The sequence below is a fragment of the Salvelinus fontinalis genome, chromosome 34 (genome assembly GCF_029448725.1).
Source record: "Salvelinus fontinalis isolate EN_2023a chromosome 34, ASM2944872v1, whole genome shotgun sequence".
NCBI classification, from domain to species: Eukaryota; Metazoa; Chordata; class Actinopteri; order Salmoniformes; family Salmonidae; genus Salvelinus; species Salvelinus fontinalis.
This window is the reverse complement of record NC_074698.1, coordinates 29,012,499-29,031,315: the sequence shown is the minus strand read 5'-3', so window position 1 is coordinate 29,031,315 and position 18,817 is coordinate 29,012,499. Positions and strand designations below refer to the sequence as shown.

Sequence of the window (18,817 nt, the reverse complement as noted above, 5' to 3'; positions counted from 1 at the left end):
GGCAGCCGATAGGGACCACACAGTGACACAGAGTCTCTTAATGCCCTGTCCTGACACACCACCACCAGCCGTCACGACTGACGAGAGATGCCGTAATACCTCCCAGGATGCGCTGAGGTCAACGGTGTGATAATGATGTGTGTAGTATTTTTATGCCGGGTGTAATGGACGTCACGCTGCTTTCTTAGTCGTTCCACTTGGTCCTGCTCCAGCTCACAGCAGGACTAGAACCTGGGACCACTGCCTCGCAAACACACCTGACCGGCACCCTGAAATGTTCTTACCCACCTGCACCACCGAAAAGCTAGCAATTTGGCTCTTTGAGTGAAGACATTTCAGGCTGATAGGGTTGAGTGTGTAATGATGATGTCTTTAACACTATAGACCAGAGTGCTCCTGACCCTCTGGCTGTTCCAGAGCTCTGCTAGCTGCTGAGAGTATTACATTACCTTCCTCTCCCTCTCCCCATCCGTCTTCACCCTCTCTCCATATCTCTCTCTCTCTCTCTCTCTCTCTCTTTCTCAATTTCTCTCTCTCCCTCTCTCTCTCTCAGCTCCCTCTCTCTCTCCATCCACTTCTCCCCATCTTTCTCCATGATCAATTAACATCTTCTAGTCTATATTTTATTTAACATTTCATTGTGCTGTGGTGCGGCCCCCACCCTAACTCCTGCCTTTGTAAATGTTCCATGTTGGAGAAGAGAATTAAGGGCATGTGAACCACACCGCTTCTATTCCTCAATCCATTGATCTCTTCTCCATCCCTCCATCCTCCCTTTCTCCATCTCTTCATTATTATAAATCAGCTGATTATGCTGGCATACTAAACAAACAGCCTGGCTATTACACTAAACATCCATAATTAATACAACCTTTCACTCAGCGCAAATCTGATGGATAGAACACAACAGGCTACACCTCTCCATCTCTCCGTTCATCCCTCGCTCCATCCCTCCCTCCATCTCTCCGTTCATCCCTCGCTCCATCCCTCCCTCCATCTCTCCGTTCATCCCTCGCTCCATCCCTCCCTCCATCTCTCCGTTCATCCCTCGCTCCATCCCTCCCTCCATCTCTCCGTTCATCCCTCGCTCCATCCCTTCCTCCATCTCTCCGTTCATCCCTCGCTCCATCCCTTCCTCCATCTCTCCGTTCATCCCTCGCTCCATCCCTTCCTCCATCTCTCCGTTCATCCCTCGCTCCATCCCTTCCTCCATCTCTCCGTTCATCCCTCGCTCCATCCCTCCCTGATTCCTACCATGTTCCCTTTCCCTTCAGCCTCTCATCATCTGTGCTGAGTCCACCCCTCCCAAACATCATCTCCTCTCTCTCTCTCTCTCTCTCTCTCTCTCTCTCTCTCTCTCTCTCTCTCTCTCTCTCTCTCTCTCTCTCTCTCTCTCTACTCTCCCTTGTTTTATTCCTCCCCTCTTTCCTCTTTCTCCTTCTCTCTTCTTCTCTCTGTCCCTGTCTTTTCCCTCCCACTCATCTCTCCTTCTCTCTCTCCTTCTCCTCCAGCTCTTCTCTCTCTCTACACCTCCCTCCCTCCCTCCCGCCCGCCCCCTACCTCCTCTCTCTCTCCTTCCCTCTCTCCCCTGCCCATAGGTTCCATTCTGTGAAAGCTTGGCAGGTGAGTGAGTGTTATATTTTATTCAGCAGTGAGCCAGCCTCCCCCTGTCTAATGGATGCGTCCCAAATTACACATTATTCACTACATTGTGCACTACTTGACCAGGGCCCATAGGAACATAGGGTGCCAATTGGGATGCATACAGTGTTATCCATTTAATCAGGGCAGTGGGGGCCTAACCCCTAGCACACGAAACCACTCTCGTGCAAAGTCATGCCTGATATCACTGAACATTGATTTTATGTCCACACCTGCAACTACAGTGAATATATTATGTTTGTCATGTGTTCTGTATGTATTCAGTTCAGCTGACAACAATGTGAATCGATTGTATTCTGTAATTCAATGTACACATTGTTATGAACACATTTTCACTATTCACTCACCATGTAGGACCCGCAAACAATGTAGTGCTAAGATGTTATTCAAATGTAGAGAAAGAGGATTTGTATGCAGAGGATTAAGCATAGAAATAGAATGAATAGATTGTATTTGTATGCAGAGGATTAAGCATAGAAATAGAATGAATAGATTGTTCTATGGAATCAAGCAAAGGTATGAAGTAGAGCAACACACACGTGTTATGAACAAACAAATACCTTCCACCCATAGGACCCTAGTACAACAATGTCCTTCAATGTAGAGACAAAGGATTTATTGCACTAGATTAAGCATAGAAATAGAATGAATAGACTATATTCCCATGGGATTAAGTAGGGCAGTAGAGGCACATAGGGATCAACAGGCACAGATGCTGAGGGGTGAACACTTTGTACGTGTCACAATGACACTGATTCACTGATTCACTGACTCACTGATTTACACAGATTAACTCACATCTTACACTGTAGGCAATCAGGATATCTAGTTAACCATGCGCACAGGTGTTCCCACACATGTACACAACACCTGTGCGCACACATAACTGTTGAACTTGTTGGCACACAAGCAATCGCACACAATCACACGCACACACACACACACACACACACACACACATTACTCCCATCTGTCATCTCGTCTTCCCCCCAATTTGATATGTTCTTTGTGTAGACTATACTAAAACATAACCACTCCTCCTCCTTCCTCCTTCCTCTGCTCCCTCACTCTCACTGCCTTCCTGTCTTCTCCTCACTCACACATATCCAAATAATCTTTATCCCTCTCTCCTCTCTCCTCTCCTTCCCGTCTGCTTTTCCCTCTTTTTCTCCCTCACTTCTCCTCTCACTCCTCTAGTGTGCCCTGGCTCTCTCTCTACCCCCTCCCTCCTGTCTCACTCACACCATCTCTCTTTCAATTACTCTCTCTCTCCCTCTCTCTCTGTCTTAACCCCCTCCCTCTCTAAATCTCTCTTTTTCTCTCTCTCCATCCTCTCTGTCTCTGTCTTTCTCTCGGTTCATTCCGATTCTCTCTCAATCACACATGCATGCATTATCTTCCCTCCCCACATACTTTCTCTCTCAACTCTCCTCCTCCTCTCTCCCTCCTCCTCTCTCCCTCTGTTACACACACATATCACCTCTTATCTTCCCGTCTGTGTCGTCTGTGTCTCAACATCTGTCTCTCTCACACAGACACTTACAGCCTCTTCTCCCCTCTCTGTCTCCCTCTCTCTTCTTCTCTCTCTCACTCAGACACGCACAAACGCTCGCGCAACCCCAGCTTCAACACATACCACACACTCATGCCGACTGGCACCCAAGGACAGAGCACCCTCTCTCTCTCTCCCTCTCCCTCTCTCCCTCCCTCCCTCCCTCCCTCCCTCCCACTCTATCTCTCTCTCTCTCTCTCTCTCTCCCTTTCTCTGTCTCAGTCCTGCTGTCTGGGTCTGTGAGAGTGTGTGTGTTTCTGGGCTTCCCCGACTCCGAGCCGAGCTCACACACTCCTGAGCATTTGAGGACGAGGACCAGGAGGAAGAGGAGGGCCATGGAGCACAGCCACATCTTCACCCTCCTTTCCCCCCCCAACAGCAGTGCCTGGAGCACGGGGCAGCAGCCGGCCGACACTCCCCAGGGTTGCCCCCTTGGACCACTGCCCGTCATCTACTACAGCGCCCTGCTCTGCCTCGGCCTGCCAGGTAAGAGGGACAGGGGGGAGAGGATGGATTAGAGAGAGTGTGTGTGTGACTGTGTGTGCATTGTTTGTGTGTGTGTTGTTCCTGTCTTACTACGTATATGTATTTTTTGTGAATATGTATTTGTTTGTGTTTGTATGACAGTGTGTGTGTGTGTTTGCCGAACTCTAAGTGAATGTGTGTTTGTGTTGAAAGTCTGTGTTTTGTGCTCAGCTGCTCTAGTCATTAATTTATATCTCACATTGACCTTGTCTTATCTGTGTGCTCGAGTGTGTGTGCATGTGTCTGTGCCAGTGTGTGTGTGTGACCATGCCGCACACACAAACACAGAACTACGTGTGTGTGTGTGTGTGTGTGTGTGTGTGTGTGTGTGTGTGTGTGTGTGTGTGTGTGTGTGTGTGTGTGTGTGTGTCGTGTGTGTGTGTGTGCGTGTGCGTGTGCGTGTGCGTGTGCGTGCACGTGTGCGTGTGCGTGTGCGTGTGTGTGTGTGTGTGTGTGTGCCTGCACGTCGGTCTGTTGGATCAACAGAGATAAAAAGCCAGACAAATGAAAAACAGGGATGAAATGTTATTTTCTGTTACTCAGCTCAAATTTCACCTTTTAAATCATCCGGCTTCTATTCACCCAGTGAATTACAATGATGTGAAGGATTTATCCAGGTGATGACTGGTCCTTAAATGTGACTATTTCCTACGTAGACGTGACCTCTAGGACATAATGTAGGACTGTCTTTCGTACGCAGATGCCAACTCTAGGACATAATGTAGGACTGTCTTTCGTACGCAGATGCCAACTCTAGGACATAATGTAGGACTGTCTTTCGTACGCAGACACGGCTCTCTGGCCTCTAGGACATACTGTGTGTTAACCGGCTCTCTGGCCTCTAGGACATACTGTGTGTTAACCGGCTCTCTGACCTCTAGGACATACTGTGTGTTAACCGTCTCTCTGGCCTCTAGGACATACTGTGTGTTAACCGGCTCTCTGTCCTCTAGGACATACTGTGTGTTAACCGGCTCTCTGGCCTCTAGGACATACTGTGTGTTAACCGGCTCTCTGACCTCTGGGACATACTGTGTGTTAACCGGCTCTCTGACCTCTAGGACATACTGTGTGTTAACCGGCTCTCTGGCCTCTAGGACATACTGTGTGTTAACCGGCTCTCTGGCCTCTAGGACATACTGTGTGTTAACCGGCTCTCTGACCTCTAGGACATACTGTGTGTTAACCAGCTCTCTGGCCTCTAGGACATACTGTGTGTTAACCGGCTCTCTGGCCTCTAGGACATACTGTGTGTTAACCGGCTCTCTGGCCTCTAGGACATACTGTGTGTTAACCGGCTCTCTGGCCTCTAGGACATACTGTGTGTTAACTGGCTCTCTGACCTCTGGGACATACTGTGTGTTAACCGGCTCTCTGACCTCTGGGACATACTGTGTGTTAACTGGCTCTCTGACCTCTGAAAGGTATTGATGCATCCCAGTCATGTCTGATCCAAAGACGTATGTGGCAGTTCAGACCTGGGCAGATAGCTTGACTGTAATATGTGTTTAGAGTAAAACACATTGTGCCTGGAGAACTACTTGTCTGTGTTATAGCTGCGGGTAGACACACTTAAATGAACACACTGTACCATTAGTCTAGACTGAGACTGCCGTGGCTTTCAGGTGCATAACCTACGAGCCATCGTGTTGTTGGGTTACTTACAGTACTTCATCGTTTCTGTAAAGACTTAATGGTGAGTTCATTCACAAGACAGATTTTATATGTCTGCTTCCCTGCTGTGTGGTCTATGGATGGACACTTAACCAGTCTGGGCAACAGGGTCTCATTAGAATGTGTCAAAATAGTGACATGTAACCACTGTAATTACAGTGCATTCGGAAAGTATTCAGACCCCTTGACTTTTTCCACATTTTGTTATGTTACAGCCTTATTTTAAAATGTATTTTTTTTAAATCCTCATCAATCTACTCACAATACCCCATAATGACAAAGCAAAAACATGTTTTAAGAAATTGTTGTAAATGTATTAATAAAAGTATTCAGACCCTTTACTCAGTACTTTGTGAAAGCACCTTTGGCAGCGATTACAGCCTCATATCTTCTTGGGTATGAAGCTACAAGCTTGGCACACCTGTATTTGGAGAGTTTTTCCCATTCTTCTCTGCAGATCCTCTCAAGCTCTGTCGGGTTTGATGGGGAACGTCGCTGCACAGCTATTTTCAGGTCTCTCCAAAGATGTTCGATCCGGTTCAAGTCCGGGCTCTGGCTGGGTCACTCAAGAACATTCAGAGACTTGTTCCAAAGCCACTCCTGCGTTGTCTTGGCTGTGTGCTTAGGGTTGTTGTCCTGTTGGAATGTGAACCTTCGCCCCAGTCTGAGGTCTTGAGAGCTCTGGAGCAGGTTTTCATCAAGGATATCTCTGTACTTTGCTACGCTGAAAAAAACATCCCCACAGCATGATGCTGCCACCACCATGCTTCACCGTAGGGATGGTGCCAGGTTTCCTCCAGACGTGACGCTTGACATTCATGCTAAAGAGTTCAATCTTGGTTTCATCAGACCAGAGAATCTTGTTTCTCATGGTCTGAGAGTCCTTTAGGTGCCCTTTGGAAATCATCAAGTGGGCTGTCATGTGACTTTTACTGAGGAGTGGCTTCGGTCTGGCCACTCTACCATAAAGGCCTGATTGGTGGAGTGCTGCAGAGATGGTTGTCCATCTGGAAGGTTCTGCCATCTCCACAGAGGAACTGTGGAGCTCGATCAGAGTGACCATCGGGTTCTTGGTCACCTCCCTGACCAAGGCCCTTCTCCCCCGATTGCTCAGTTTGGCTGGGTGGCCAGCTCTAGGAAGATTCTTGGTGGTTCCAAACTTCTTCCGTTTAAGAATGATCGAGGCCACTGTGTTCTTGGGGACCTTCAATGCTGCAGACATTTTTGGTACCCTTCCCCAGGTCTGTGTCTGGACACAATTCTGTCTCGGCGCGCTACAGACAGTTCCTTCGACCTAATGGCTTGGTTTTTGCTATGACAACTGTGGGACCTTATATAGACAGGTTTGTGCCTTTCCAAATCATGTCCAATGAATTTAATTTACTACAGGTGGACTACCATCAAGTTGTAGAAACATCTCAATAATGATCAATGGAAACAGGATGCACCTGAGCTCAATTTTGAGTCTCATAGCAAAGGGTCTGAATACTTATGTATTTTTAATACATTTGCAACAATTTATAAAAACCTGTTTTCGCTTCATCATTATGGGGTATTGTGTGTAGATCGATGAGGGAAAAAATGTGAGAATAAGGCCGTAACGTAACAAAATGTGGAAAAAGTCAAGGGGTCTGAATACTTTCCGAATGCACTGTATATGTCACATATTACCTCTGGTCTGGTTCTATGTGTTGTGGCGGCTACAGAGCGAGAGGGAGAGAGAGGCTAGGGGTCAGGACAAATGCTGATGTCCAATCTATGATTAAAGTCTATGTTCTGCCCTTGAGGCTATAGCAGATATATTCACTCTGCTTCAGCTGCAGACCAGAACTTCACCTCAATTTGTTTCAACAGGGAAAAAAGATTGTAACCCTCAATTCTAAAGCTATTACCCTACGTTCTTTAATGTATTATATTGCAGTTTTATTTTCAACATTGCATGTTTTAAATGCGTTCACTAAAAGAGGTTATTACACTCAGTGCTAGTTTTAAGTAGAGTGTGGAGTGAATTGACTGGCCCTTATTCTGAGCAGAAATACTGTGATCTGTGTTTGATAAGACTTTCATAAGGGATGTCCTACTTTCTATTACAATGGATCAGGAGTAAGAGATTTCAAGATGTACACTCTGTTCTCAATAAGGGAATCTGCAATGCAAAGTGATACAAGTGCTTTGTATGCAAAACTATCATAACAATGGTTCCTGCACGTCTCCTGCTGTCTTGAAGAAAGAAAGCCCCCTTTACCTTCTCAGGCTCCATTTTTCTGTTGGAAGGTAAATCTTTACTATAGTAGCTGACCACAATCAATTATGTTTGCAGCCCTGCATGCTGAATCCTTGGAAGATGGAATGAGTTGGAATATTCTGATTTTTAAATGGTTGATTTGTACTTGTTCTACTACAGTAGTTTTGCTGACATATCATTCCACCTGACCTGGACTGATGCTTGACTGTGATGTTCACTAGGAGTAATAGTATTGCTGCCTAGATACCTATTTGTCTGTGTTGTAGCTTGGGGTTAGTCACACTCCCACTGAACACAGATGTGAATTGAACGTCTATTCCACGTTGGTTCAACGTAATTTTGTTGAAATGACATGGAAACAATATTGATTCAACCAGTGTTTTCCCAGTGGGATGTAATGAACACACTGTGCCATTAGTCTGTTCTGACACTGCTGTGGGCTTTGGGTACGTATGTAAATCATCTGGTCTTCAGGTGACCTCAGGTCACTCAGGTGACAGTGACCTCGATGTAGAAAGACATAAAGAGAGAGGGATGGATAGATTTGGAGATGGAGGTAGAGAGAGTGCATGATGAGACAATGTGAGAAAGAGAATGTTATTTCTAGGACAAAGAGAAGAAGTGTTGAGGAAAAGATGTGCAAGTGACTTGAGGGTGAAACGTGAAACCGAGAATGAGAGAGATAACGAGGAAGAAGTTTAAAGAGAGAGGAAGATCAGGAGAGAAAAAGATGTGAGAAGGGAGAGAGAGGTAGATCAGGAGAGAGAGGTGAAGAGCCAGAGAAGGAGAGTGAGAGAAAGAGAAAGAGAGAGATGAAAGAGAGAGAGGTGAAGTTGGAGGGAAAGAGAGAGAAAGGGGTGAAGAGGGAGAGGGAGAATGACAGAGCTATAGAACAACGTAGTGAGAGAACGACAGAGCGATATAACGACGGAGTGAGAGAACGACAGAGCGAGAGAGGTGAACATGGAGAGCAAAAAGAGAGAAGTGAAAAAAAAATGGATAGAGAAATTAGAAGAGAAAGAGAGAAGTGAAGAGAGAGAACGACAGAGAGAGGGAGAGAGATTAATAACAGCGGAGTCAGTGAAGTGGCACCCTGAGACCTGAGTGAGGAAGCCAGGCGACAAAGCTATGACGAATTGCCACCTATTTAATTAATCGCTCACCCGTTCTTAACGGGCGCTCTCTCTCTCTCTGCCTCACGAGGCTGCTGCTCTATGGGAACAAAAGCAGCGTCTTCGGGCTGTCGTGTTCAGGCTGCAGCAAACATCACAGTACCCTACAGTACCACAACACTGGGCCGAGGAAGCAAACATCACAGTACCCTACAGTACCACAACACTGGGCCGAGGAAGCAAACATCACAGTACCCTACAGTACCACAACACTGGGCCGAGGAAGCAAACATCACAGTACCCTACAGTACCACAACACTGGGCCGAGGAAGCAAACATCACAGTACCCTACAGTACCACAACACTGGGCCGAGGAAGCAAACATCACAGTACCCTACAGTACCACAACACTGGGCCGAGGAAGCAAACATCACAGTACCCTACAGTACCACAACACTGGGCCGAGGAAGCAAACATCACAGTACCCTACAGTACCACAACACTGGGCCGAGGAAGCAAACATCACAGTACCCTACAGTACCACAACACTGGGCCGAGGAAGCAAACATCACAGTACCCTACAGTACCACAACACTGGGCCGAGGAAGCAAACATCACAGTACCCTACAGTACCACAACACTGGGCCGAGGAAGCAAACATCACAGTACCCTACAGTACCACAACACTGGGCCGAGGAAGCAAACATCACAGTACCCTACAGTACCACAACACTGGGCCGAGGAAGCAAACATCACAGTACCCTACAGTACCACAACACTGGGCCGGGGAAGCAAACATCACAGTACCCTACAGTACCACAACACTGGGCCGAGGAAGCAAACATCACAGTACCCTACAGTACCACAACACTGGGCCGGGGAAGCAAACATCACAGTACCCTACAGTACCACAACACTGGGCCGGGGAAGCAAACATCACAGTACCCTACAGTACCACAACACTGGGCCGAGGAAGCAAACATCACAGTACCCTACAGTACCACAACACTGGGCCGGGGAAGCAAACATCACAGTACCCTACAGTACCACAACACTGGGCCGGGGAAGCAAACATCACAGTACCCTACAGTACCACAACACTGGGCCGAGGAAGCAAACATCACAGTACCCTACAGTACCACAACACTGGGCCGAGGAAGCAAACATCACAGTACCCTACAGTACCACAACACTGGGCCGGGGAAGTGTTATAGTCTGTGTCTATGCTTCTGTGTGACTAACAGGAATAACACTTTTCTGTTGTTGTAGTGAAGTTATGGTTTGTAGCCTAGGCAAAGCAATGAAACACACACATACGTCTAGGTATTGTTACAGCATAGTTAGGTGTCATAAAAATGATTCAGGACTTTTATGTGGTGGTTGTGGAAATGAAATCATGTCTTCTTATACCATAGATAGTTTGACCGTCTCTACTGCATGTTATTGAGAGGACATCATTTTGGGGGGATTCGTGTTTATGGTTGGTGTTACCTAGCCTGGCTAGACCACACAAAAGCACAATGTTCAGTCCTGGTGTAGCCAGGCTAGGTCATACCATGAGGAATATCTGAAACAGTGTTCAGTCCTGGTGTAACCAGGCTAGGTCATACCATGAGGAATATCTGAAACAGTGTTCTGTCCTGGTGTAGCCAGGCTAGGTCATACCATGAGGAATATCTGAAACAGTGTTCAGTCCTGGTGTAACCAGGCTAGGTCATACCATGAGGAATATCTGAAACAGTGTTCAGTCCTGGTGTAGCCAGGCTAGGTCATACCATGAGGAATATCTGAAACAGTGTTCAGTCCTGGTGTAGCCAGGCTAGGTCATACCATGAGGAATATCTGAAACAGTGTTCAGTCCTGGTGTAGCCAGGCTAGGTCATACCATGAGGAATATCTGAAACAGTGTTCAGTCCTGGTGTAGCCAGGCTAGGTCATACCATGAGGAATATCTGAAACAGTGTTCAGTCCTGGTGTAACCAGGCTAGGTCATACCATGAGGAATATCTGAAACAGTGTTCAGTCCTGGTGTAGCCAGGCTAGGTCATACCATGAGGAATATCTGAAACAGTGTTCAGTCCTGGTGTAGCCAGGCTAGGTCATACCATGAGGAATATCTGAAACAGTGTTCAGTCCTGGTGTAGCCAGGCTAGGTCATACCATGGGGAATATCTGAAACAGTGTTCAGTCCTGGTGTAGCCAGGCTAGGTCATACCATGAGGAATATCTGAAACAGTGTTCAGTCCTGGTGTAACCAGGCTAGGTCATACCATGAGGAATATCTGAAACAGTGTTCAGTCCTGGTGTAGCCAGGCTAGGTCATACCATGAGGAATATCTGAAACAGTGTTCAGTCCTGGTGTAGCCAGGCTAGGTCATACCATGAGGAATATCTGAAACAGTGTTCAGTCCTGGTGTAGCCAGGCTAGGTCATACCATGAGGAATATCTGAAACAGTGTTCAGTCCTGGTGTAGCCAGGCTAGGTCATACCATGAGGAATATCTGAAACAGTGTTCAGTCCTGGTGTAACCAGGCTAGGTCATACCATGAGGAATATCTGAAACAGTGTTCAGTCCTGGTGTAGCCAGGCTAGGTCATACCATGAGGAATATCTGAAACAGTGTTCAGTCCTGGTGTAGCCAGGCTAGGTCATACCATGAGGAATATCTGAAACAGTGTTCAGTCCTGGTGTAGCCAGGCTAGGTCATACCATGGGGAATATCTGAAACAGTGTTCAGTCCTGGTGTAGCCAGGCTAGGTCATACCATGAGGAATATCTGAAACAGTGTTCAGTCCTGGTGTAGCCAGGCTAGGTCATACCATGAGGAATATCTCAAACAGTGTTCAGTCCTGGTGTAGCCAGGCTAGGTCATACCATGGGGAATATCTGAAACAATGTTCAGTCCTGGTGTAGCCAGGCTAGGTCATACCATGAGGAATATCTGAAACAGTGTTCAGTCCTGGTGTAGCCAGGCTAGGTCATACCATGAGGAATATCTGAAACAGTGTTCAGTCCTGGTGTAGCCAGGCTAGGTCAAACCATGAGGAATATCTGAAACAGTGTTCAGTCCTGGTGTAGCCAGGCTAGGTCATACCATGAGGAATATCTGAAACAGTGTTCAGTCCTGGTGTAGCCAGGCTAGGTCATACCATGGGGAATATCTGAAACAGTGTTCAGTCCTGGTGTAGCCAGGCTAGGTCATACCATGAGGAATATCTGAAACAGTGTTCAGTCCTGGTGTAGCCAGGCTAGGTCATACCATGGGGAATATCTGAAACAGTGTTCAGTCCTGGTGTAGCCAGGCTAGGTCATACCATGAGGAATATCTGAAACAGTGTTCAGTCCTGGTGTAGCCAGGCTAGGTCATACCATGAGGAATATCTGAAACAGTGTTCAGTCCTGGTGTAGCCAGGCTAGGTCATACCATGGGGAATATCTGAAACAGTGTTATACTAGGTCCTACAGCTATACACTCGTAGAAGAAAGGGTTCCAAAAGGGTTCTTCAGCTGTCCCCATAGGAGAACAATTTTGGCCTCCAGGTACAACTCTTTTTGGATCCAGGTAGAACATTTTTGGTTCTAAAAGGGATTTTCAAAGGGTCATCCTATATGGACAGCTGAAGAACCCTTTAAGGTTTTTGAAAGAGTTTATGAATGCACCATTGCAGCAGTTCTACTGCTGTTGCTCTCCAATGCCAATAACTCTTTATTCACAACCATTTGACCAACGTCTCACCAGGGAGCAGCTCCTGTGCTTACTGTTAACAGAGTCCTGATGCATGTGTGTAGTCACTAGTTAGGTTGCCTAGAGTCTTGTATACTGTATGTATACTGTATGTGGTCAGGGAGTTTGGTGTATGTATATGTATTTAGTCAGGGAGTTTGGTGTATGTACTGTATACTGTATGTAGTGAGGGAGTTTGGTGTATGTATACTGTTTGTAGTGAGGGAGTTTGGTGTATGTATACTGTATGTAGTCAGGGAGTTTTGTGTATGTATACTGTTTGTAGTGAGGGAGTTTGGTGTATGTATACTGTATGTAGTCAGGGAGTTTTGTGTATGTATACTGTATGTAGTCAGGGAGTTTGGTGTATGTACTGTATACTGTATTTAGTCAGGGAGTTTGGTGTATGTATACTGTATGTAGTCAGGGAGTTTGGTGTATGTATACTGTATGTAGTCAGGGAGTTTGGTGTATGTACTGTATGTAGTCAGGGAGTTTGGTGTATGTATACTGTATGTAGTCAGGGAGTTTGGTGTATGTACTGTATGTAGTCAGGGAGTTTGGTGTATGTATACTGTATGTAGTCAGGGAGTTTGGTGTATGTATACTGTATGTAGTCAGGGAGTTTTGTGTATGTATACTGCATGTAGTCAGGGAGTTTGGTGTATGTACTGTATACTGTATGTAGTCAGGGAGTTTGGTGTATGTATACTGCATGTAGTCAGGGAGTTTGGTGTATGTACTGTATACTGTATGTAGTCAGGGAGTTTGGTGTATGTATACTGTATGTAGTCAGGGAGTTTGGTGTATGTATACTGTATGTACTCAGGGAGTTTGGTGTATGTACTGTATACTGTATGTACTCAGGGAGTTTGGTGTATGTACTGTATACTGTATGTAGTCAGGGAGTTTGGTGTATGTATACTGTATGTAGTCAGGGAGTTTGGTGTATGTATACTGTATGTACTCAGGGAGTTTGGTGTATGTACTGTATACTGTATGTACTCAGGGAGTTTGGTGTATGTACTGTATACTGTATGTAGTCAGGGAGTTTGGTGTATGTATACTGTATGTGGTCAGGGAGTTTGGTGTATGTATACTGTTTGTAGTGAGGGAGTTTGGTGTATGTATTCTGTATGTAGTCAGGGAGTTTGGTGTATTTTTACTGTATGTAGTCAGGGAGTTTGGTGCGTGTATACTGTATTTAGTCAGGGAGTTTGGTGTATTTTTACTGTATGTAGTCAGGGAGTTTGGTGCGTGTATACTGTATGTAGTCAGGGAGTTTGGTGTATGTATTCTGTATGTAGTCAGGGAGTTTGGTGTATTTTTACTGTATGTAGTCAGGGAGTTTGGTGTATGTATACTGTATGTACTCAGGGAGTTTGGTGTATGTACTGTATACTGTATTTAGTCAGGGAGTTTGGTGAATGTATACTGTATGTAGTCAGGGAGTTTGGTGTATGTATACTGTTTGTAGTGAGGGAGTTTGGTGTATGTATACTGTTTGTAGTCAGGGAGTTTGATGTATGTATACTGTATGTAGTCAGGGAGTTTGGTGTATGTATACTGTATGTAGTCAGGGAGTTTGGTGTATGTATACTGTATGTACTCAGGGAGTTTGGTGTATTTTTACTGTATGTAGTCAGGGAGTTTGGTGTATGTATACTGTATGTACTCAGGGAGTTTGGTGTATGTACTGTATACTGTATTTAGTCAGGGAGTTTGGTGAATGTATACTGTATGTAGTCAGGGAGTTTGGTGTATGTATACTGTTTGTAGTGAGGGAGTTTGGTGTATGTATACTGTTTGTAGTCAGGGAGTTTGATGTATGTATACTGTATGTAGTCAGGGAGTTTGGTGTATGTATACTGTATGTAGTCAGGGAGTTTGGTGTATGTATACTGTATGTACTCAGGGAGTTTGGTGTATGTACTGTATACTGTATGTACTCAGGGAGTTTGGTGTATGTACTGTATACTGTATGTAGTCAGGGAGTTTGGTGTATGTATACTGTATGTAGTCAGGGAGTTTGGTGTATGTATACTGTATGTACTCAGGGAGTTTGGTGTATGTACTGTATACTGTATGTACTCAGGGAGTTTGGTGTATGTACTGTATACTGTATGTAGTCAGGGAGTTTGGTGTATGTATACTGTATGTGGTCAGGGAGTTTGGTGTATGTATACTGTTTGTAGTGAGGGAGTTTGGTGTATGTATTCTGTATGTAGTCAGGGAGTTTGGTGTATTTTTACTGTATGTAGTCAGGGAGTTTGGTGCGTGTATACTGTATTTAGTCAGGGAGTTTGGTGTATTTTTACTGTATGTAGTCAGGGAGTTTGGTGCGTGTATACTGTATGTAGTCAGGGAGTTTGGTGTATGTATTCTGTATGTAGTCAGGGAGTTTGGTGTATTTTTACTGTATGTAGTCAGGGAGTTTGGTGTATGTATACTGTATGTACTCAGGGAGTTTGGTGTATGTACTGTATACTGTATTTAGTCAGGGAGTTTGGTGAATGTATACTGTATGTAGTCAGGGAGTTTGGTGTATGTATACTGTTTGTAGTGAGGGAGTTTGGTGTATGTATACTGTTTGTAGTCAGGGAGTTTGATGTATGTATACTGTATGTAGTCAGGGAGTTTGGTGTATGTATACTGTATGTAGTCAGGGAGTTTGGTGTATGTATACTGTATGTAGTCAGGGAGTTTGGTGTATGTATACTGTATGTAGTCAGGGAGTTTGGTGTATTTTTACTGTATGTAGTGAGGGAGTTTGGTGTATGTATACTGTATGTAGTCAGGGAGTTTGGTGTATTTTTACTGTATGTAGTCAGGGAGTTTGGTGTATGTATACTGTTTGTAGTCAGGGAGTTTGGTGTGTGTATACTGTATGTAGTCAGGGAGTTTTGTGTATGTACTATATACTGTATGTAGCCAGGGAGTTTGATGTATGTATACTGTATGTAGTCAGGGAGTTTGATGTATGTATACTGTATGTAGTGAGGGAGTTTGGTGTATGTATACTGTATGTAGTCAGGGAGTTTGGTGTATGTACTGTATACTGTATGTGGTCAGGGAGTTTGGTGTATGTATACTGTATGTAGCCAGGGAGTTTGGTGTATGTATTCTGTATGTAGTCAGGGAGTTTGGTGTATGTATACTGTATGTAGTCAGGGAGTTTGATGTATGTATACTGTATGTAGTCAGGGAGTTTGGTGTATGTATACTGTATGTAGCCAGGGAGTTTGATGTATGTATACTGTATGTAGCCAGGGAGTTTGGTGTATGTATACTGTATGTAGCCAGGGAGTTTGGTGTATGTACTGTATACTGTATGTAGTCAGGGAGTTTGGTGTATGTATACTGTATGTAGTCAGGGAGTTTGGTGTATGTATACTGTATGTGGTCAGGGAGTTTGGTGTATGTATACTGTATGTAGTCAGGGATTGTGGTGAATGTATACTGTATGTAGCCAGGGAGTTTGGTGTATGCATTCTGTATGTAGCCAGGGAGTTTGGTGTATGTATACTGTATGTAGTCAGGGAGTTTGGTGTATGTATACTGTATGTAGTCAGGGATTGTGGTGAATGTATACTGTATGTAGCTAGGGAGTTTGGTGTATGTATACTGTTTGTAGCCAGGGAGTTTGGTGTATGTATACTGTATGTAGCCAGGGAGTTTGGTGTATGTATACTGTATGTAGTCAGGGAGTTTGGTGTATGCATACTGTATGTAGCCAGGGAGTTTGGTGTATGTGTACTGTATGTAGCCAGGGAGTTTGGTGTATGTACTGTATACTGTATGTAGTCAGGGAGTTTGGTGTATGTACTGTATACTGTATGTAGTCAGGGAGTTTGGTGTATGCATACTGTATGTAGCCAGGGAGTTTGGTGTATGTACTGTATACTGTATGTAGTCAGGGAGTTTGGTGTATGTATACTGTATGTAGTGAGGGAGTTTGGTGTATGTATACTGTATGCAGTCAGGGAGTTTGGTGTATGTATACTGTATGTAGTCAGGGAGTTTGGTGTATGCCTACTGTATGTAGCCAGGGAGTTTGGTGTATGTATACTGTATGTAGCCAGGGAGTTTGGTGTATGTACTGTATACTGTATGTAGTCAGGGATTGTGGTGAATGTATACTGTATATAGTCAGGGAGTTTGGTGTATGTATACTGTATGTAGCCAGGGAGTTTGGTGTATGTATACTGTTTGTAGCCAGGGAGTTTGGTGTATGTATACTGTATGTAGTCAGGGAGTTTGGTGTATGTATACTGTATGTAGTCAGGGAGTTTGGTGTACTGTATAATGTATGTAGTCAGGGAGTTTGGTGTATGTATACTGTATGTAGTCAGGGAGTTTGGTGTATGTATACTGTATGTAGTCAGGGAGTTTGGTGTACTGTATAATGTATGTAGTCAGGGAGTTTGGTGTATGTATACTGTATGTAGTCAGGGAGTTTGGTGTATGTACTGTATACTGTATGTAGCCAGGGATTGTGGTGAATGTATGTATCTCTAATAAAGAGATTTTATATTTGGGTCATTGATCTGCTTGCCCCACTGGGTAGGTGTGCGTTGTTTGTGTGTGCCTGTGTATTTATGTGTGTGTCTGTGTGTGCATGACTGCGTGTGTGACAGGGAGAGAGGAGGATATGATTGAGGGAGAGAGAATGATAGGATGGAGGGATAGAGTAGGAATAGGATTTAGAAATAGAGGAGGATAGGATGGAGGGAAGCGACGGTCATAGTGGACGAAGAACAAAGGGAAGGAAAAGTGACAGAAGGGATATCAGACGGGAGGGAGAAGACTCTCTTATGTACTGCTGAAATGAAGAGAATGGAGGGAAGGAGGAGGAAAGGAGGATGTAAGGACCGGAGTTGACAGAGGGAAGGGACAGTGGCTTTGGGGACGTTCTCAGGAAGGGAGGGAAAGAGGTGAGGCGTTGTCTGGGGAAATGATGGAGGGAGGAAGAGGAGGTGGAAATAACCAGTGTTATATCCACCAGGCAGCGGCCTGTCAGGGAGGAGATGAGCCAGAGATGACAGGGGAGGAGGGAGAGAGGGAGAGAGGGAAGAGAGAGGTGGGAAGATAGGTGTTTTTAATGCTGTTGACACAGTGACAGTTCTGACTGGTGTCGAAAGTGTATCCGTTACCCACATAAAAACCAACTAGGCAGTGTTAAGCTGTGAGAAACACTGAGGAAGGTGTACAGTATCCTTAAGGCTCGTTCAATACTGCACAGCACTGTTTAATAAAGGAGGACTTAGATCTCATTTGTCAATGTTTATGACTTAGAACTAATCATTAGGTAGTTGTGGAAAAGCTCTCAGGAACTGACATTCATCTCCCAATCTGCCGGCCATACCCCTCCTCTCATCCTACTCCTCCCCTTATTATCCTCTCTTTACATTCTCCCTCTCCCCCCTCTTCTTGTTGTTTACTTCCTGGTTTCTCCCTCATCCTCCCCTACAAAACTCTGTCTCCCTCTCAGGTTCTATCATCTCCTATCCATCTTCTTGGTCTCTCTCTCTCTCTCTCTCTCTCTCTCTCTCTCTCTCTCTCTCTCTCTCTCTCTCTCTCTCTCTCTCTCTCTCTCTCTCTCTCTCTCTCTCTCTCTCTCTCATCTCCTCATCTCCTCATCTCCTCATCTCCTCATCTCCAGGTTGCTATAGAGCTTCTCTAGACAGTGGGAGCAGAGCAGGAGTTGAACAACAAGGTTTGGTTCAATAGACTGTGCTCTGAGGAATCTAAAGGTCTCATCAGGCAGTAGCACAACACTGCAGTGGCATCAATACAAACCTGGCCCAGCATCTCTTTCTCTGTCTACTCTCTCCTCTTCTCTCTTATTTGCTTTCTCTCTGTTTCTCTCTCTACAATTATTCTTAGCTTTTTTTCTCGCTCTCTGCCTCTATTCTCACCCTCCCTCTCTCTCTCTTTCTTTCTCTCTATCTCTCTCTCTCTCTCTTTCTCTTTCTCTCTAACTATCCTAGCCCCCTCTCTCTCCCTCTCTCGCTCTCTCTAACTATCCTAGCCCTCTCTCTCTCTTTCTAGTTTGCCCTCTCTATCTCTACCTCTATTGTCACTCTCTTTTTCATTCAGTATCTCTGTCTTCACCCTCTCTCTCCTACTCTAAAATATTTATATTCTCCACCTCCATATCTCTCTTTAGGAATGTATTGATCTATGAAAGCACACAGCAGTGTATGGTTCAGTGTTAGTTCACGGGAGACGAGATAAAGAAATAAACTCAACATCTGTCTTGTAGATGGTACAAAGAATATTCTTTGAGAAAGGGTTGTACCTGGAATCAAAAAGTGTTTAT

General features: G+C 45.0%; 1 protein-coding gene across 1 annotated transcript in view; it reads left to right on the top strand.

Moving 5' to 3' along the window:
• Positions 1 to 2,874: 2,874 nt before the first annotated feature.
• The window catches only part of LOC129833672 (probable G-protein coupled receptor 139), a 38,725-nt gene continuing 22,782 nt past the window's right edge, over positions 2,875 to 18,817 (top strand). The window contains exon 1 of the mRNA XM_055898410.1: positions 2,875 to 3,700. Coding sequence (XP_055754385.1) covers positions 3,046 to 3,700 — 655 coding nt within the window. The 5' untranslated portion in view covers positions 2,875 to 3,045. The remainder of the gene's footprint in view (positions 3,701 to 18,817) is intronic.